At 42.3% G+C, this 21,067-nt stretch overlaps 1 protein-coding gene across 5 annotated transcripts in view; it reads right to left on the reverse strand.

Annotated features, from left to right (window-relative positions):
• Window positions 1-590: 590 nt before the first annotated feature.
• Window positions 591-21,067, reverse strand: part of AXIN2 (axin 2) — a 46,000-nt gene continuing 25,523 nt past the window's right edge. For 4 of the 5 annotated variants that reach the window (XM_044003047.1, XM_044003046.1, XM_044003045.1 and 1 more), the window contains 8 exons: window positions 20,314-20,416; window positions 17,563-17,703; window positions 16,679-17,169; window positions 16,194-16,382; window positions 15,649-15,882; window positions 13,616-13,711; window positions 11,752-11,919; window positions 591-2,518 (listed from right to left, as the gene is read on the reverse strand). In XM_044003047.1, coding sequence (XP_043858982.1) covers window positions 2,392-2,518; window positions 11,752-11,919; window positions 13,616-13,711; window positions 15,649-15,882; window positions 16,194-16,382; window positions 16,679-17,169; window positions 17,563-17,703; window positions 20,314-20,416 — 1,549 coding nt within the window. In that variant the 3' untranslated portion in view covers window positions 591-2,391. The remainder of the gene's footprint in view (window positions 2,519-11,751; window positions 11,920-13,615; window positions 13,712-15,648; window positions 15,883-16,193; window positions 16,383-16,678; window positions 17,170-17,562; window positions 17,704-20,313; window positions 20,417-21,067) is intronic. The other variant, XM_044003049.1, reaches the window with a different exon arrangement.

Below are 21,067 nucleotides of genomic sequence, written 5' to 3' on the forward strand. Positions count from 1 at the left end.
GGATAAAGCACTGGGCCTGGAGGCAGGAGGAGCCAAGTTAAAAACCAGCCTCAGACACTTATAAGCTGTGTGACCTTAGGCAAGTCACAACCTGTTTCCCTCAGTTTCATCTGTAATATGGGGAAAATATTAGCACCTACCTCCCAGGATAGTAGATGAAATGAAATAATTGTAAAGTGCTTAGCACAATGCCTGGCCCATAGTGCTATGTTAGGTATTTTTATCTAAAGGAAAGCCACCCAATGTTGTACCCCACCCTTCTTGCCATGGAGGACTTTAGAATGTTGCACCCCAACCTCCCCACCAACAGAGGACTTCTAAGATGGGACAACAGTCAGAATTTTTGAGAGCACAATCTGAATTGCTTGAGGAAGTATCACATTGATGAGATCACAGATCCATCAGAGTAAAGCTGGCCACATAGATCTAGTATAACTATAAGATATACTCAACCTGATAAGACCACTAGATAATAGTAGTCAAACAGCACGATATGGAAAATAACATTTTGAAAATTATGATGTGTCCCCCCCACAAGAATTTAGACACAAGGCTAATTTGAAAAATATAAAACTTTAATAAAGGCTACATCTCTTAATTACAATAATTATCGTACCAAGTAATTTTCCTTAAATGAAACTCTTTATAATGCATAATTTACAGTGTAAGTAGAACAAAACGCCATGGCAAAAGTCATGAGTATAAGACTTGTAATAAAAAGGCATAAAATATATTTATACATAAACCCCTTTCAAAAAACAAGGGAAAGTTGAGCCCTCAATATAGGGCGATACACGGTATAACCCACCATGCAGGCACAGGTACTGTACTGATTCCATTTCAAACACTAGAGATAGTGTATTAATAATCTTTCACCATACAATATATACAGACTTACAGTACAAGGTAGTAATGACAAACAGAATGCACACATTAACTTAACACAAAAAAAAACAAACATCAAAATGAAGGACTCTTGGGGAAAGAGGTGCTGCTTCTGGGTTTGCATCCACCCTTTTTATTTGGGGGCTGCAGGGGTGTGATGTGTGAAAGAACTGTTTCCAAATTTGGGCGCAGTTTCCTCTGAGGCCGATAGTGGGGGAAGGGGAGGCAGGCCATTTGGGAGGAGTGAGGCTCAGGGCTGGGACTGGAAAGGAAGGAGTGAAGACTTCGATACAAAGTCTGAATCTTCCCCTGAACTCGAAGGTCTCAAAGATACTGCACTTTTAATAAGGAGCATGCTAAAATCACCTCCTACATGAGCTAACTACATGGCATGTGTTTATTTTATCCTACGTATGATTGGATCCTCTGGGTGGGGTGGCAGGAAGTGCATGGAATCTTATGGGGAAGATCACTCAGAGCCTCCAACTAGCCAGTCAGGAACTGACCGTACTAGGGGTCTCAGCTGTAAGATCTTTCCAGGACCCATGCTACACAAATTCTCCAATTAAATACTGTTCTTGTGTTAGAGTGATAATGCACTGTATTTAAACATTAAGATCTTTATCACAAGTTAAAGCAGCATAGATTTTTTTTAATTCACCAATTGTTATGTGTATTAATAGTAGGGGGAAAGGAATAGGAGCTAAACCTGTGGGTTTCATTAGTATAGGAAACTCCAGGTGAGGAACTTCCTATACCAAAGCAGGTCGACACCTTCTCTGCAGCTTAAAATCTTAGAGGGTTGCCTGGGACACCGAGATGTTGTGACTTGCCTGAGGTCACACAGCCAGGATGTGTCATAGTCAGGACCTGAACCCAGGTACTCCTGGCTTTGAGGCCAGCTCCCTCTCTCCATTCTACCATAGCAGGGCACCATTAAAACAGTTTAATTTCACTTGGAGAAATACTGGGCAAAGCATAATTCCTTTTAAGTGACAGAAATCGTTAACTCCCTCCTAGCTAAACCCCTAAGTTTGAATAGAACAATTAAAGAACAAAGTTCCTTTTTCCCCTCTCCACTGTTAAAAGCAGCATATCCATTAACTGGATGTAAAAGGAAATACCAGGATCAATAAATATCAGTAAGGAGTCCTGTTCAGGGAAGCTGTACAGTTTTTCTTAGTTTATGGATTTCAGATCTCTAGGAAGCGATATGAAAGGAAGTCTCTCAACAATGGTTTGCATCTTCAACAGCCAAGAGTGGTCATCTTTTCAATAAATAGTTCAGGGCTTTTTCTTCTTTCTGTACCCAGTGAATAATGAGGGCTGATTTGCCAAATCTTCCTAGATTTCTTTCTTCTTCATTGATTCAATTTTCCTTCAAAATATCTTTTTGTTGTTGTTCGTTGTTTCCAAGACAGGTATCTTTAGTTTTGTTTGAACGGTTCTTAAGAAACAGATGCAAAAAGTTGTTTCCATTACCACCCACCACTGCCAAAATAAGAATCAATCAATTCTTTCTACTTTCCCCAGAATCCTTCCTTCGTACATTGGGAGTATTGTGTCATCTTCCCAAATCTCTTCAAAAACAGCCCCACAGTCAAACTCGTCACTTGCTTTTTTGAAATAATACCTTAAAAGAAAAAAAACAAAACAAAAACAAAAGCATTCAATGAAATGGCATTTCAGAGGTTTAAGGCATTATAGGATTTAGAGCAGGACAGATCTTTGGAGAATGTCTAATCCCCACCTACTCCCTCATTTCATCTGTGAGGACACTGAAGTCCTAGAGACTTCAGGACTTGAATTTTCAACCTTTATAGACCCCTTTGAGAATATAGTGAACCCTACTACTGCTTCTATTTAAATATTTTTAAATATTTAAAATATTTTATTTAAATATTTAAATTTAAAGACTACTACTTTTATTTAAATTCGTACCTGAAGGAAATGCTAAATTTCAGTTAGAGGTTAGTGAAAATAAGGATGTCATTTTTCCCCATCCAATTTCATAGACACCTTGAAATCTTAATGCCAGGTTAAGAATCCTTGATTTAAGTGACTTACCAAAGGTTACATAGCTAATAAAGTGGCAGAGCCAAAATTTGAACCCAGGTCTTCCAAATCTGGTGCTCTTTCTATAATATCCCTTAAGCACGCAAGCATTTATTAATCACTTACAATGTGGCATGAACTATGCTAAGTACTGGAGATTAAAAGAAAAAAAAAAGAGGTCACAGTCCTTGCCCTCAAGGAACTTACATTCTAATAGGAGAAATTACAAGAAGATATACAGGCACAGACAACTTACTTGCTAACACCGGGGAGGAAAACAATAGCATCTGGGTAGACCTGGAAAGACCTCATGCAGAGGGCTGAATTTTGAATGAAACTTGAGATACTAAAAGAATACATTTCAGGCATGGGGGACAATCAGTACAAAGGCAGTGACAGGTAGAAGGCTGAAAGAACTGGACCATAGGGTATATGAGAGTAGTAACATATAAATCAAAAAGCAGGATGAGAGCACAATGTGAAGAACTTTAAATGAAAGGGAATTTATAGTGCATTCTAAAGGTAATTGAGCCACTAGAGTTTACTGAGTATGGGCTGAGTAGCTTGCTTCATGTGAGATCTGCTTTTGAGGACAATCATTTTGGCAGCTGGGGTAAAGGATAGAATAGAGTGGGGGAAAACTAGAGAATTGGGGAGACCAATTAGAAGACTTTTCAAACAGTTCAGGCAAGAGGTTAGAGGCTGAAACAGGGTGGTCTTTATAAGCATAAAGATAGGTCCATAGGCTAGTAATGTCATGGAGATAGCAAAGACAAGATTTGGTAACTGATTGGATGTGTTGGCATAATGACAGGGAAGGGTTAAGGATGACACCAAGGTTATATTGGAAGGATGGCAGTGCCCTCAATGGTGAAGTCAGGAAGAAGGGACGGTTTGAAGGGAAAAATAATGAAGTCTCCTTTGGATATGATGAGTTTGAGATGCCTTCAGGCTGTTCACTTTAAAGTTTCCAATAGGTAGGTCCAATAAGAACTCAAATGAGACAATAAGAATATGTGTTATAGATCTGGGAGTTATTTGCATAGATAATTAAGCCCATGGGAACTGATAATGTCACCAAGTAAGAACACAGAGAGGATAGAGCCTTGGGAAATATCCAGAGTCAGGGTACTTTTGTAGATAAAAGAGCCAGCAAAGGAAATTGAGAAGGATCAGTCAGAGACAGGCAGAAAAACAGGAAGAGAGTTGTGTCACAAAAACCCAGAGGAAAGAGTGTGTCGTAGGAGAGAGTGATCAGCATTGTCAAATGCTGCCATGGGGTCCCAAAGGATTGGGATTTTTAAAAGGCCATTAGATTTGACAATTAAGACATCACCGGTAATTTTCAAAGGCATAGTTGCAACCAAGCACTGATGACTTTTTTTAGGAGGTTGGCTCAGAAAGGGTGGAGAGAAGACAATAGCTAGTGGAGATGGTAGGATCTGCTAAGGGTTTTTTTAAGGATAGGAAATATTTGTAGACAGCAGGACAGGAAACTTTAGAAAGGAGAGGGAAGTGATAGGTTCCATGTACACATAATACTTCCATACTTCCAAAAAAAAGTACTTCCATACTTCCTTCTTACCGTTGAGAGTACCATATCCTTCTAGTATCATCTCAGTGTCATCACTGACTCTTCCTTGTCACCACATAGATCCCAATGTCTAGGCTTGGTGAGAAAAGTCACCTCTTTATCAGATTGTGGTAAATGAGAGATGGCGTATCAAAAAGTTATGAAATGAGAAGGGTAAAAGAGGGAAGCTCATAGCAAATGATCTTTATGAGAGAGAGACAGAGAAAGAAACAGAGACAGAAAGGCAGAGACAAAGAACCAGAGAGAGAGACAGAGATAAAGAATCAGACAGAGAGAGAGAGAGAGAGAGAGAGAGAGAGAGAGAGAGAGAGAGAGAGAGAGAGAGAGAGAGAGAGAGCGCAGAGATAATAAGTAATAGACACTGTGGGTAGTGAGAATCAATTACAAAGGAGTAAAAAGACCTGTCTTGCTTTAGTGAAGGTCTAGTTCAGATTAGATACTAAATTTGTAGTGGATCCAGTACACTCACATGACTTCCAACATAGCCATTCAGAAATATGAGTAGAAGAGGAGGATTATAGGAGTAATTCAGGGTTCCCATTTGACAGGTTATCAATGGTGATAGGACAAAAAAGCAATGGATTAGAAGAGAGAGCAGGGTAGAGTTGAATTGTTGCACTAAAGGGGGACTGGGAAGGGAAGAAAAGGATGATAGTGTGGAAAGAGGTGAGAGTTGGAGGAAATGGAGATCACAGTTAAGGCAAAGAATAGGTTTCAGGAATAGTAAGGTATAAGGAAAGATAGGATATTATGATCAGGTAAAGGAATTTAAGAGTTCCTAATCATGGAAAGAGCAAGATCTAGGATACAATCATCCCTCTTTGTGAGCAAAGTGATGGAATAGGTCAAAAGCATTTAGTAGACTCAAAAAATGGAAGATTGCAGTCTAAGGGGAGATTAACATGTATGGTGAAGACAGCTACTGAGGTAGGAGGGAGACTGTTAGTCACTGAGGAAGCTGAGTGATAGATTTGGATAGAATGAACCTTAAAGTAGGAAAGCAATGCTGAGGGATAGATAGAGTATCCTGACTCCCACTGGAGGGGAATTTGATGAGGAAACAAGGAAGCAGTATATGAGGGCATGAAAAAAGTTACAAGGATGCTCAAGGATACAACGGCAACCAGAAGCCTGGTCTCAGCAAGTACTAGAAGATGGAAGAAATCAGAAAGTTCTAAAATTGAAAGGAAATTAAATTACGGGGCAGGGTGGAGATTCCAGAAGGCAATGTGGAAGATATGGGAAGATCTTGAATGGGTTTCCCAATGGAGGGGTAGGGTTGAAGTGGGTGGAGAAGGGTATGAAAGAGTTCTCTCAATGACCTCAACATTTCACATGGGTTTAATTATCATCTCTATGCTGATGACTCCCAGATCTATACTGCTAGTCTTAGATCCCTTTCTGAGACTGAGCTGCAGTCCCATATCACTAGCTGCCTACTGGACATTTGGAACTAGATAGCCCATGGACATCTCAAACTCAGCGTGCATAAAACTAAACTTACAATCTTTCTCCCCAAACCCACCTCTCTTCTAAATTTTCCTATTTTTGCCTAGGCTATTACTGTTCAATCATTTTTCAGTTGTGTCCAACTCTTTGTGAACCCATTTTGGGTTTTCCTGACAAAGATACTGGAGTGATAAGCTATTTCCTTCTCTAGCTCATTTTTACAGATAAGGAAACTGCTGAGGCAGACTGGGTGAAGTGACTTGTCCAGGCTCACACAGATAATGAGCGCCTGAGATTAGATCTGAATTCAGGAAGATGAGTCTTCCTGACTCCAGGACCCACACTCTATCCACTTCACCATCTAGCTGCCCTACTGTACCACCATCCTTTTAATTACTTTTGAAACCTTGGTGTTACATATAACTCCTCACTCTACTGACCCCACAACCTGTGAAATCTTACCATCTCTTTTCCCACACTGCATGTAGCATACAACTTCTCTTCACTTACATAGCCACCACCCTAGTCTAAGCCCTCATCTGCTCTCAGCTGGACTATTGGAATAGCCTTCTGACTGGTCACCCCGCCAAAGTCTCTCACCTCTCCAATCTAGCCTTTGCACATCTGCCAAACTTAATCCTGGGAGATATGTGGTGTTGATCCAAAGAGAGATAAAAGCAACTTCTTTGGTTTATTAAATTATATCTAATAAACTGGGATGGGAGTCTTGAGCTGATAAATCATAAAATATTCAAACATGGCCCTAGAATTATCCTAGAACTAAGAATGATGAGAATGAACATAATAACAAGGCAAGGAACAAACTGAGGGGTGACCAACAACAGCACGTAGCAGAGAGGCTGGCACAAATAGAAGGCACTTGGTGTTTGATGAACAACTAAACTATCAAACTGACAGCAGAGATGGGGGGAGAGGAATAATGAGATTTAGGCTCATTGAGACAAGATGTCTTAAGGGAATATGCTAGTGTGTGCTTGTGTATAAACCAACAGCCAATTTATGATGGCAACCACAGACAGAGCAATAGCCCTACAAAGCAGACCGTGAACAAACAGCAAGAGAAGGAATGAAATTCCAGTATTTAAAAAGCTCATCTTGAGAACTATGTATGTACTCATTGTTGGACAGCAGCAATATCTACTTTAAAAAGTTGTTTGGGGTTTTTTACAGGAAAAATAATTCCAGTTACCCGACAGTTTTTTAAAAGAGAATTTAAAGATTTTTTTATAAAGGATAAGATCAATAACTCTCCCCCAGCTAGGAGGAGACCCTGAAGGGGACTACATTTGGAATAACCCCCCAACTAGGAGGATGTTCTAAAAGTGACTATAATCAGAAGCATCTTTATCCATTCTATAAAAAGTCTGAATCAAGATGATGGGAGCATTGCTTTTATACTGGAAGTGACCTTAGAGATTAACTAGTTCCACTCCCCTATTTTACAGATGAGGAACCTCTGAATCAATGTGTGACTTGTCCAATGTCATCCATGTAGCAGAGCTGGGATTTGAACGTAGATCCTCTAACTTCCAATCCAGTGCTCTTCCCAATGTACCACATCACCTCTCTAGACCTAATACAAGGGGTTCTGGCACATCCTTCCTCGAGGGCCACTTCCATTTTCTCATCTATAAAATGAGAAGGTTGGACTGAATCATCTCTAAGATATCTGAAAGAACATTATATGATTCCTATCATTAGTCTGATTGCATGTAGGAAAATTATATTTACGCTCCTTGAATGTCATCTCGAATGGTCATATGAAGGTATCTGCTAAGTACGCCAATCACAGATAAACAGCAGATGTTAGGCAGTAACATATTCCCTTTACTTAGGTTAGCTCAGACAATGGAGCCATTACATATATAGCCACCTTCCTTTTTCCCTAGCCCTGCCTCACTCTTCCCCAAGTATCAAACTCGAAAGGACCCTTCTATTATGCTGAATTAGGCTGTTCAGCTCCTTGATTAAAGGCTCCTTTTATCCCATTCTGCATATGAGCAAATGACTAGCCTCTGGTAGAAGGGCTAACATTTGCAGCAACAACTCTTCTTCCAGCTGCCCACTCCCCACTCTCCCAAGGAAACCAAAAAGCGAGTGCACTTTGCCATCTGATCACTGGCAAAGGAGACCCTCATATAGATTAAAAGCTGCCCTTTGTGCTCTGTAATTTTCAACCAACAAAGACCACTGACAGGTTAAAGGTCACCATACTCTAGGGGAGGGAGGGAGAAAAGAACTGTTTCCCCCCACAATAATCCATTGTCTTGGGGTTTGTGGTTTGTTTTTTTTTTTTTTAAGAATGAATTTTCCCCAAGTTACAGTTAAGATTCCACACACCCCCCTTTAATAAAGGCAAGCCAAATGCTTTCAAGGGAGATAAGGCTGAGTAAAGAGAAACAGCTGCATTTAGTCAAGGTACTTGTTTTTAGCATTTCCAGCTGAATTAGAACATCAGCAGAGCACTACCCCATAAAAACATTTCACATGGGAGAACTCAAGAGTCCTTGTGGTAATGGTAACCCAAGAGAAAAGACCAAAGATGGTGAACAAATGGGGAAGATGTGCCTGACTGAGAAGTGGGGGCATCAAAGGATGGATTAAGAGACATAGTTTCAGACATAGGCAATGTGTGGATTTGCTATGTTTGAATGTATTTATTTGTTAAAAGATAGGGTTGGTTTTTCCTCCAATTTGGGGGAAAAGGGCTGGATTTGAGAGCAAGAGGAGGACTAACAATATGGATGCAAAAAATGAAGCAAAGAGGGTCACTGTGCCATTTTTAAAAACTGTACAGAGAACAGACGGAGGTTCAGAAGACAACAGTGACAAACAGGACATCTTTGAAACTGTGTTGAATTTATTATAGTCTCTTTTTTAAAAGGCAAGCTGTATGTAATAGGGATTTGTGGTTTCATGTACAATCCCCTCTGTACTTCTGTGTATGTGCAACTGCTCAAGTCTGATGTTTCTCAAGTACAGACAACAAAATAAAGCTTTTTTTTAAAAAAAAAAATAATAATACAAATGGGGGTGATAAAGTCCCTGTTCCTCCCTTTTAAATAAAAGGGTAAGTCTTCTCTCACCAGTGGCCCTCCACCCATCTCCAAATCTCAGTGTTTACAAATCTGGTCTGAAGCTCTGCATCTCTGAGAAAATATGCGACGATCTTTTACATAATTGCCACCTCATCTTAGAGAGGAGAGAAAGGCAGCAACATCCTCCCCCTCCAACAACTTCAAACATGTTGCCTGCCCTCATTTTCTTGCAGAAACGGGCTTTTTCCACCGAAACATGTTTTATGTGGCAAACTTTGTTTTTTTCTGACATCTGGCACCAATATCATCTGGCAAGTCTGGAGTTACTGTTCCGTTTTTGAACTCCTGCCATGTTGAGATTACTCAACAGGGCCCAGGTTCCCCCTCACTCCACACCCCCCTCAGTCCTCCTCCTCGTAAGTTTTTGGTATTTTGTTGTTTTCTGGTTTTCAGTACTTAATATAGTGTTTTCAAAGGGTTGGCGTGAGGTGTTGGAAGGGGGGGGGTGTCCACAATTCCCTACCCACCCCCACTCCCACGACCCAACCCAAAGAAGGAACTGGATAAATGACTTTGGAACTGGAAAGCAGAGATAAGACAGATTCGAAGGGCCTGGGTTACAGCCTGATCCAATCAATAAAGAATTTGAGAGTCAACCGTTTGTGCAAGTCTTTGTGCATTAAATGAAAGGCAAAGGCTTCAAAGACATGCTTATTAAGTGTGCCTTAAAAAGAAATCAATGCCAGATGTGACCAAAGCTGCTGGGTTAGTCTTTCCTCCAGTCCCTGCTTGCTCCTCGGAACTCAATGGCCCCTTTCCCCCTGAAGTTCACCTGCAGTTTCACTCAAAGTCCAGCCAAAAGTCAAAGCTTAAGATCAAAATGAATCCCTGGAGGTGCACACATTTGTGTAATTAGTTTCACCTCATGTCTGTTCAAGATAAAAAAAAAAGGGGGGGGAGACATTTTAAAATCCCTTTTATAACTGTTTGGTATTGTCTCCACCTACATGTAAAAGGGAAGACATCTAAGCCTAGAAACATCTTGCTTAACAATAACTTACAAGTTTCTCCTACCTCCAACAAGAAACAATTTTTTTTAATTCTCTGGAGTTTCTTAGGAATTATTCTTTTTTTGTTTTTTGGGGTTTTTTTAGTGAGGCAATTGGGGTTAAGTGACTTGCCCAGGGTCACACAGCTAGTAAGTGTTAAGTGTCTGAGGCCAGACTTGAACTCAGGTACTCCTGACTCCAGGGCCGGTGCTCTATCCACTATGCCACCTAGCTGCCCCCTCTTAGGAATTATTCTATGGAATATTTTAAAGAATAAACAGCAATAGCTTCTCTTCAAGTCTGGCACATGGCTAATAAAAATGGAAGCCCTGGTCTGGAAACCTCCCATGGTTTAAGTGCCTCTGTCCATCTTTGACCAGAAGGGACCTATACCCAAAGCTAGCCTGCTCCCAGAGGATAAGGGGATTGGGGGAGATATCATTTTCACCACAGGGCAGGCACAGCTAAAACCCTTATGCCAAGATGCTTGATGAAGCTAGAAGTTGGAAAAGAACCAGCACTTTGCCAAGGATGACTTCTTCAAGACATGAATTGTGATCCAGCTAATGGTCTTGTTAGTCAAGAAAGAGCCAACACTGAGACTAAAAGGAATGCCTTACAATGGAAACCAGTCAAGGGGGAAGGAAGAGTCAGAATTCCTATATGGGCTTTGTATTATTTTAGAAGTTATGGGAAAATTTTTCATTCACATTTGTGGGGGTCTGTGAACACTTCCATTGCATTAACAGAAGGCAACCAAGGTCTACTGCATGAAGTCAAAATAATCATGGGCTTGAGCCTATAGGAACAGGAAAGGTGGACTGGTCCAAAACCCACACCTGCCTATAAATACACAAGAGCACCTTCTTGAAGTGACCCTGACCTTCCAAGTAAATGAAAGTGCTGGAAGTATCAGGGAAAAAAGGTTGGCCTAAGGTATGATAATTCCATACATTTCCTGAGTAATGGCCTCCGTTCTTCATTCTGGAAAGGGTAACCAATAAATAGTCTTCTTCCCCCAAGCCTACTAGATTTTTCCTTCTATCAAAGAGTACAAATTCCTTAGAAATGACCCATCCCAAGCTCCCAATTGTCTTACAACAGGAGTGAATATTATAGTTTCCTGAGAAGGGAATGATAAACTAAAAAGAGCCCCAGATTTGGAGTCAAGGATTCTAGGTTTGAATTATGACTCTGCCATTTCCTACTTGAATTTGAGTAAGTAGTCACTTAACTTTTCTAGGCCCCAGTTTTTCTCATCAATAAAATGAGGAGACTGGACAAGATAATCCTTAAGACCCTTCCCAGCCTTAAATATAAGCTCCTAGGATCCTTACCTGTATAGGAGAAAGAATAAATGAAGCTCAAATAGCCCCATTAACCACAAGAGCTTACCAACACCCTTCCCTGTTTCTAGTGGGTTAATCCTCCCAGAGGTAGGGGGGAAAGAGGGAGAGGAAGAAAGTAGGAAAAACCTAAACACCTCCACAAAATTTTGCAATCCAGTATGGTCAGAAAACATTGTAAAGTTTCTCTCCTCCCTTCCTCCCCCTACCCACCCCTCTCGTGGGTAGAGTCAAGCAGAGGAAGATTCCTCACGACTGGCTCTTAGTTCTAAGCAAACAAACCCTGAAGAAGAAAGAAGCCACAAGATTCTTACCTATAATTTCCCTTTTTGCTGAGCTGCTCTTTAAAGTGGCCAAGTGTCAGACTCTGTGCCTTCAACATTCTCCTGTACGGAATTTCTTCTCCACAGAAAAAATAAGTGACGACCAGCTCACTGGCCTGAAGGGAGTGAACACTTGCCAGTTTCTTTGGCTCTCTGTGACTGAAATAAAATGAGATGCAACAGGTTGGGGCAAATAAACAAATGCAGAAGAAAAGGGGAAGGGTGGGAAAGCACCCTTGGCAGAAGCAGGACAGGCTAGAGCTTCTGATTCTGAGGGGGCTCTTGGAAGCATGATGTGTCAGAAATGCCCCAGGTCAGGACTGAATCCATGTCTCCCTCTGGTCAAGGGGTTACTTCCTTAGCGATGATTGCTATTGTTTCTGTGATTCATTCTTTGATCTACCATCTTCTTTGGGAGAGGGGTTCTTGACCTTTTTTGTGTTGTGGGCCCCCTTTGATAGTGTGGTGAATGTTTGTAAATGTATAGGATAAATTTAAAAGTAAACCAATTATATTGGAATACAGTTATGAAATTTTTTTCTTAAAAATAAGGGTAAGAACCCCTGCTTTAGGATTATTTAGTCACTCTCTAAGTTTGAATTTTTTCTTCTATTGGGGTCACTACATCATGCATTTAATATTTCTGCCATTTTGTATCTGTTTGGTAGATAGCACATGGTCAGTGTTTTCTGTTGGATCATCTTTTGGAAGCAAGGTTGGGATACAAAAGGAAATGGTCTTTTGGTTTTTTTTTGGGGGGGGGTGGTTTGGATTCCTCAAACTTCATATGACTCCTCCTCCAATTTCCTCTGATGAGAGAGAGAGAGAGAGAGAGAGAGAGAGAGAGAGAGAGAGAGAGAGAGAGAGAGAGAGAGAGAGAGAGAGAGAGCTAAAATAAACCAGATGGCCAGAGACTTCTCTCCGAGGATGAGCAGATATGGCCACAGAATTGAGAAACCACAGTAAGTACAATGTATGCCACACAGCCATGCCCAATGGTACATTTGAAGAGGTATATATGCTCGTTCAGTGTTAGATCAGAGTATGAGAGCAAGTTTGGAAGACTATATTACCATGGACTGTTTTTTGGAGTGGCCTCAAGGGAAAAAAAAATGCTAAGAAAACTGCTCCTCTTAAGGTCAATCAATTAAAAATGAAAGGATCTAGTCAGGTGGCCTAGTCAGGACTTTAAACATTTATCATTGCTGAAAAGGTTAAGGAAGAAAACTTTAATTATTTTGATGACTTGAGATCACTGTTAAGGAGTTCTTATTTTTTAAAAAAATCCTCTAATTAAACTAATCCAATATTCTTTGTCCACTTTAGAAGAAAGTAAACTTAAAAGAAGAGGGGAGATTTGGGGAAAGGTAAGCTTGCCTTTTCCAGGTATGGTGGATGCACATCACCCTTAACTAGCTAACCCTTTTGTGCTAGAAGAGGCAACATGTGCACTCTTAGAGCTTTCTTGAGTATCTACCTTACACACTTATCTTTTGGGCAATTCTCTACATAAGGATGATTCTCTCCTGCTTTCCACCTACCTCTTAGCTCCAACCCAATCCTACCTGCCCTCCCCGCCATACACACTGATTTGTATCTTGGAAGCACAAGCCAAACAATCAGGAAGATAAAGCCTGACGGAATTTCTGGATCATCTTGGGGATTAACTATGCCTGTTTTGCATGTCCTCCAATATAATGTAGGCCAAAAAAGCACGTGAAAAGCTAAACTTCAGGTATGAATGACCATTTCAAGAAATCAATGAGAGAGAGAGAGAGAGAGAGAGAGAGAGAGAGAGAGAGAGAGAGAGAGAGAGAGAGAGAGAGAGAGAAGAACATTAGCTATATGCACTCACTCTTCTGGGGCTAGGCTGGGGTTGCAGAAGGAGGAACCTCCCACGTGGCCAATAGTAGTGTGGTTTCTATCCTTCTGTTGATTTGATATACAGCACCTAGGAGATACAACCAGAGATGCACACTTCATTACCTTTCTTGCCACACAGAATCACAAGTAGGGTAAGCGAGGTGGCACAGTAGCTAGAGCCATGAACCTGGAGTCAGGAAGATATGAGTTCAATTTTAGCCTGAAACACTTACTAGCTTACTACCTGAGCAAGTCATTTAGTCTATGCCTCAGTTTCCTCAACTATTACATGGACATAATCATAGGACCTACCTCCTAGGGTTGTTGTCAGGATCAAAGAAGACAGTATTTATTGAATGCTTAGCACAAGTCCTGGAATATAGGAGATGCTTAATAAATGCTTGTTTCCCTTCCCTTTCCTTCTTGCTCTAAATGCGCTCCAAATTAGAAATTGCACAAGAGTTTGCAGGTGTACTTTTGTCTACCACAGACACAAATAGAACCAGCTTACTTATGGGACCAAAGCTCTAAAGAGACTTTTAAAGGGTCATCTAATCCAACCCCTGCCCCTTCATTTTTACAGATGGGGAAATAGAAGCCTAGAGAAGCTAAAAAATTTATTCAAGATCACAGAGATCACAAATGCCAGGATAGGGGGCAGCTAGATGGCGCAGTGGATAGAGCACCGGCCCTGGAGTCAGGAGTACCTGAGTTCAAATCCGGCCTCGGACACTTGACACTTACTAGCTGTGCGACCCTGGGCAAGTCACTTAACCCCAATTGCCTCACTTAAAAAAACAAAACAAAACAAAACAAAAAACAAATGCCAGGATAGGAAGCTAAATTCTTTTAGGAACCAGCCTAAAGCCTTGGTGTTACCTGGTGTTAGGAATTATGGGAGAGGGGGAAAAAAAACCACTTTCACTAAGAGGAGAAAAGACAGACCTCCCAGTCAGTTAGTGTGTGATAGGCAGATGTCGCAGTGAAATGAGTGAGTGCTGGATCTGGAGTCAGGAAAGTTGCAAGTTCAAATCCTGCCTCAGACACCTGCTAGCTGTATGACCCTGGACAAGTTATTTAACCTCACTCATCTTTGGTTTCCCCATCTATAAAATGAGGATTATGAAAACAGTACTACCTCCCCCCTACTGTTGTTGTGAGGATCAGATGTTCATAAAATGCTTCCAAACCTTAAAGTGCCAAATAAATTCTAACTATTTTTATCAAGGAACAAAACGCTCTTATTAGCCAGGTGAATGTCTATTCACTCAATCTCACTTAACCTGTCCTTAGAATCCTAGGGTAGGGAAGTTTCCTAGGAATCATCTGATCCTTATCTCCCACCTTTAAGAAAGCTTCGACTCACCTATTCTGTTTTCCAGGTGCTTATAAGAAACAGGCTAAACACTGGTTAGTGCTAGAGTTGACAATTAGCCATGGCTTTCTTTCCCTGGGGGTTGGGAAAAGGCTCTGAGCCCACAAAGATGCCTGACAATCAGAAACTAAATTCAGTCATGGAGTGGTGGAGGAGAAAGTGAGGATAGGAAAGGGTCAGTTTAGAACTTGGGTCTTGGAGTCAGGAAGATATGAGTTCAAATCCTGCCTCAGACCTTTACTAGCTAAGTGACCTTGGGCAAGTCACCTAACTTTTCTCAGCCTTAGTTTCACCACCTCACAGGATTGTGAGGATCAAATGAGTCTATAAATTCTAGACTGTCATGGAACACCATTTGATTGGGAGACAGAGTTTGACCTGGACTGGGGGCCGACCTGGGTTTGAATCCCATTGTGGGCACTTACTAGCTCTGTGCCCGGCAAATCACTTAACATCTGCCAGCCTCAGTTTCCTCACCTGTAAAACGGGAATAACAGAGACTATCTAACAGGGTTGTTGGGAAGATCAATTGAGATCACGTGGGTAAAGTGTTCTGCAAACCTTAAAGTGCAAATGCAATTGCTATTACTGACTGGGCAAAGGATCCCATCTGGCAGCAAAGCCGACCTATTGAGTCTTTTTCCACTTACCGTTGCTTTTGGGGTTTAGACACTTCAGCTAACCTCCGACAAGCCTCCTCCAGCTGAGCAAGGGTGTTAGGGGGACCCAGGGGGGCCATGCCAGATTCTTGTGTGAAGGGATGGGCATGTGGCATGGTGCGGGAGTGCCCGATGCTCCCCCCCCACAGATGGGAGCGGGTGGCTCGATCACCAACAACCCCCCGCGTTGACTCCAAAGGATAGGCTTTTTTTGTGTTCTGGGCACTGAGAAGAAAACAGGCAGAGAAAAAAGCAAAAAGGAATTCTTTTAAAAAATACTACAAAATATTACTTTCAAAGAAATTTCTATCCTGTGGGGGAGGGAAAGGATGGAGAAGAGAAGGGAAGGGGGAGGGAAGGGGAAGAGAGAAAGGAAAAGGGAGTGGCATGGGGAAACTGCCACAGTCCAGTTCAATTTGTAAAATGTAAGTGGCAGGAAGAAACAACTCCATTTGCTTTCAGCTTACTGTATAAATTAGCTAGTCCTGTCATTCCTCTGTAATGACTATCTGGATCATGCCCAGCTGGGTGTTTACCTGTGGGGCTTGTGCTTGTTCTGTTTCTCGCTCTCCAACATCCATTGCCAAACATTCTGTGACCTGTCTCCTTCATTCCCAGGTAGTTGCAGTAGCCCAGTCCCAACAGGGACTCCTTCCTTGGCTGACAAGGCCAAACACGGTTCTGTCACCTTCCCATTCCGCTTTGAGAGGGTATTACCTCGGCTGCTGGGAGAGAAGCAAGGAGAAACACCCCACACCCAGAGAGATAGTTAACTTCTGGGACTCTTGGAATTTGTCAACAGGAAACTAGAAGAAGATAGGGATGGTAGAGGTGGAGTAGGGGGAATTGTCAAGAGGTTGATACTCATGCATCTGGGCCCAGCCTAATTTCTCTACAGGTCAGATTACAAAAGGGAAGCTAAAACTCATAGGGGATATTTTTGGTCAATTTCAGAATCTCACTAGGGCTTTGGCCACGAAGACATTCCCAAAAGGAGAATCCAGGCATGACTGTCACTTACCTAAACTGCTCCACTGGTAGCAGCTCTGGTGCCTTGGAGTGACTCTTGCATTTCGAGCACAAGTAGTAATCCGTGCCCCCAACGCAGAAACATTGCACCTTCTGGGCTGCCTCCACTTCAATCTGCTCCTTGGTTTTGGGGATGGTGTGGTGGTGGATGTAGTGGTGGTATACATGTTTAGTCATCTGCTTTGTAACAAAGCCTTTGCCAAGTGGACAGAGACTAGAGGCAACTGCTGGGGGCGGTAGCCTGCTGCCAGGCTGGAGCAGGGGGTGATAGTGGTGATGATGGTCAGGGGAATGAGAACGGGGGCTGTGCCGCCCCACACCTGGAGACTGGCAGCCAGGCGTCTTCAGCACCCTTGATAGGTGGTCATCCAGGATAGCTTGAGGGTCTTCTTCATAGCTGCCAGATGGTAAGAGGGAAAGTGGGTGCTGTGCAGTGATCTCCCGAGTGCCGACAGGTAACTCTGACCCCTCCTTGTCTTCATCCTGGAAGTTACAATAAGAGGCAAAAAGGAATACATTTAGCCAAGGAGATTGGAGATGAAAGAAACCCATTTAAATACCCTTTCTAAATACCCACAGTCTTGGGGCAGTTAATATAACTCAAGGAGAATAAGCCCTACAGGACCTTCACACCTAGGAAAGAAAACCCATGCCCTATGAAGAACCGATTTGGCTACACCCACCCTCCCATCCCCAATCTCCCATCCCCAATCTCCCATCATTCCCCTTGCCCCATGAAAGACTTTGGGAGGGACAAGGAGTAGGAGGGAAGAGAGAAAAGAAAAAAGGAGTTGGGTAGCACCTGGAGACACACACACACACACACACACACACACACACAGCAGAGCTAGCCAGCCAGCTAACCAAGCCTCATACCTCCTTGATCTGCTGTAGCCTCTCCTCCAGATTGTCCAAGCTTTCTTGCTCTTGCTTCAGCTTCTCCAGCCGAGAGATCAACTCAGCGGCAAAAATGGCCGGTTCTATGGGTGTCATCTCCTTAGGCAGGCGGTGGGTTCTCTACAAAATACCAGGAAGGAAGGGACAAGCCATGTTTAACAGGCAGGGCAAACGGTGGTAGCGGCTTCGCCAGAGCTACCCCAGCCCCACTACGCTCGTTGCATCTCCATGTTTGGATGAAAAGACGATCGCAATGAGGCACAGGCTGCTTGGGATTTTTATGAGCCAGTGCTGTGGCCTCATGGAGAGTCATCGTCCCCACCAGCGTTTGCCTTCGGCAGGAGCAGTTGGTCGCACTCTGAGAAGCCCTGCTTGTTCTCTCTGTAGTACAACCAGCCCATCAGTAGCCACTCTGAAGTAGAAAATCTTCAAAGACTGTTGTCAAACATCAAAAAAAAAAAAAAAACCACTGAGGTGGGGAGGGGAGAAACCAACTCAAAGAATAAAAAGTAGAGTCTAAACAGAAAGAGTTGGAAATTAAAAAAAATAAGATTGGGAAGGGGGAAAAAAGGAGTCAAACTGCTCCAGATCAGAGAAGAAGTGGTAATTTATTTCCTGACCGCACACTGGGCGGTAGTGTTGAGGTAGTGTTGTCTCAACAGTGTCCTAGATCTCTCTCTTTTTTTCTACCCCCCACCCCCCCTACCATCTCTTTGTACAGAAAATGAAGAAAGCTGCTTCAGGCTGGTAGCAGAACACTGCTGAGTCTGGCTGCCTGAAGCTGGTCTGTCAAGGGAAAAGGGAACATCTCCAAATCAAGTACAGAATATAAAAAGGCAACGAGGATGCCTGCCAAAAGAAGCAAGCACGGAGAACACCCACTACCACAGAGTTCTCTAGCCACTTCCTATTATCTCTCCTCCCCCTCACCCCTAGCCCCCCACCCTCCTTTACCCTCTCCCCCTAATTTCTCCCTCTCTCTTTTGAAGCGGAAAGCCAAGCTGCCAAGGCCAGCATTCTCCCCACCAGATGAGACAGGCCTCGCTACGGCAACCACTTAGCTGGAGAAATGATGTGAGGGGAGAAAAAGGCCACTCTGTTGGAAATTGTCATTCTTACACAAGCTGCCTCTATTCAGCCCCTGATCAAAGCACTGCCTTATGGAGAAAGTCGATTTGCACACCCCAGGACAAAATAATCTAATTTACAAGCTTGGGCTATAGAACTTTTCTTTATATAAACACATACACACACACACACACACACACACACCTCCAAAGCTAGAATATCATCTGGAAGGCTTTCTTTAGTTTTCAGGGTGTTTTCTTTTTTTTCTTTTTTCTTTTTTTTTTTAAGCAGGGGGAGATCAAGAGAAAATGCTGGTGTACACAACTAGGCTTAAAAAAAAAAGTCTTGGTATGTTCATTTTAAGACAAGATAAGTTTGTACGCGCCTTTGTAAACAGCTCTCACAGAGCAGTTCAGTCCAACCTCACACAAGGCCTCTGTGGAATTAGCAATTCACTGTGTTAATTTTCTAAAAGCAACATAACTTGAGCTAACTGGAGTCTCTGAAGCTAGCAGGAAGAATTTGTAAACAGAGACATTGGCTATAAATTGAGAACTTTCTTTCCTCTCTGATTAAATGCTTTCCTTGCCCACCCTAAAGTCTCAGGGTAACAAAAGGCAAAATGTAAGAAGGGGGACTAGATAAGCCTTGGAAATAAAGAAGACAACCCAGAAGTTTTATGCAGCCATGACTTTTCCCCACCCCCCTCTCCAACCAAGTGAGGAGCTCTGATGAGGACACACCTGGGGATGCCAGGGGGTCCTCACCAAGAATTCAAAGTCAGGTTTCCCCAAACACTGCATCTATTCCACAGGAAACATAAGGAGTCTTCTGACCTCATTCCACAAATGAGCTAGCTTCACTATAAAACAGGAGTTCATGCCTCCTGGGGAGAAGGTATGAGAAGTTTATCAAGGGTATATGGAGAATATTTGGTAACTCTATTATGCTATTGAAATTAATCTCTATTTTATTCCTTATGTGCATATGCACCAAGAAGTCCAGAAGTTATTCCCTTTCTTACTGGCCCAGGGATACAGGAAGATTTACTGAAAGCTAAGAGCATACAGGACTGAAAGGCTGGGAAACCCACACACTAAAGAGAGTACTGATCGTGTCCATCACCAGCCTCACCCTGCAACCAATCACCTTCCCAATGTTTCTGTTTGCAGAACCTGCTCTGGTTGTGTGAAAGAATGAGAGAGACTCATGTAAAAAGGTATTCTGGAGGTTCTGGTAGGACTGTATGATTTAGCTAACACCCACTGTAAGCTCCTGGAACTATCTGATTTTTGTCTTTTTAATCTCCAGAGTTTAGCACAGTGCCTGGCACATTGCAGGCACTTAATGGTTCATTGGGTGATGGAGCATTTCCCAGGCCCTACAGCTCTGGTCATCATTCACTACCACTTAAAAAACCCTACCCTTCCACATGCATTCTCCCTCTCCCATCTTCCCTCCCCACCCCACCCCCCAAACCATACACACAAACACACAAGGGGCCCAGGCTGTAACCAATTTAACTCCTCATATCCTCAGCATGGGTAGATCTCAGAGGAGAATGCCTTTCCACCCACTCCTTTCACACAATGCTCGGCCAACACATGGCTGATATGGCTGTTTTGGGGTTTGTTTGTTTTTTTCCTCCAATCTAGTACTCACCGGGAAATGAGGTAGAGAAACTTGGCCATTGGCCTTCACACTTCGATGCATTTCTCTCTGTAGCTGTTTCTTGCTCCCCATTCTGTAAGGAGGGATTCCATCTCTGGAAAGTTAAACACAAACATTCAGGGTTAAATTGAGGCAGTTCAACAAATCAGTATCCAAAATCACTTATCTCAACCACACCAAAATGCTTCTAATTGATGGAGCCATATTCCACAATAAAATTAAGAGTCATCGTCTTTGGAGAACCCCAAAATGAACTGACCAGAGAGATACTAAATCCTAAAACAGGGAGAGACTTCCTGACCTCTACTCACTCATCTGACCCCTACTTTAGGCCCAGATTACAGTCAAATGTCCCAGACAGAAAATGATTAATTTTTCCTAACTTTTAAAAAAAGTTCATAGGATTGATTCATAACTTCCTTTACCCACAATTCCATAGTGAACAATCACCACCAATTCTTTCCTATAGCACTGTGAGATAAACTCTCTTGAAAGGAGATACCATGGTACCAACAGACTCGTTTTGAATTTAATGAACACATCAGGAGTTTAATCATCAAAATTCCTTGTCATTTCTGAATTCCCCCCTCTTGTAAATCAGTTCCTTTTTTTTTTAATTTGTTGTTCAGTTGTGTCTCTTCCTGACCTCATTTGTTTTGGGGGGTTTTTTTTGGCAAAGATACTAGAGTACTTTGCCATTTCCTTCTTCAGCTCATTTGACAGATGAGGAAACTGAGGCAACAAA

The sequence above is a fragment of the Dromiciops gliroides genome, chromosome 4, assembly GCF_019393635.1.
Source record: "Dromiciops gliroides isolate mDroGli1 chromosome 4, mDroGli1.pri, whole genome shotgun sequence".
Taxonomy (NCBI): domain Eukaryota; kingdom Metazoa; phylum Chordata; class Mammalia; order Microbiotheria; family Microbiotheriidae; genus Dromiciops; species Dromiciops gliroides.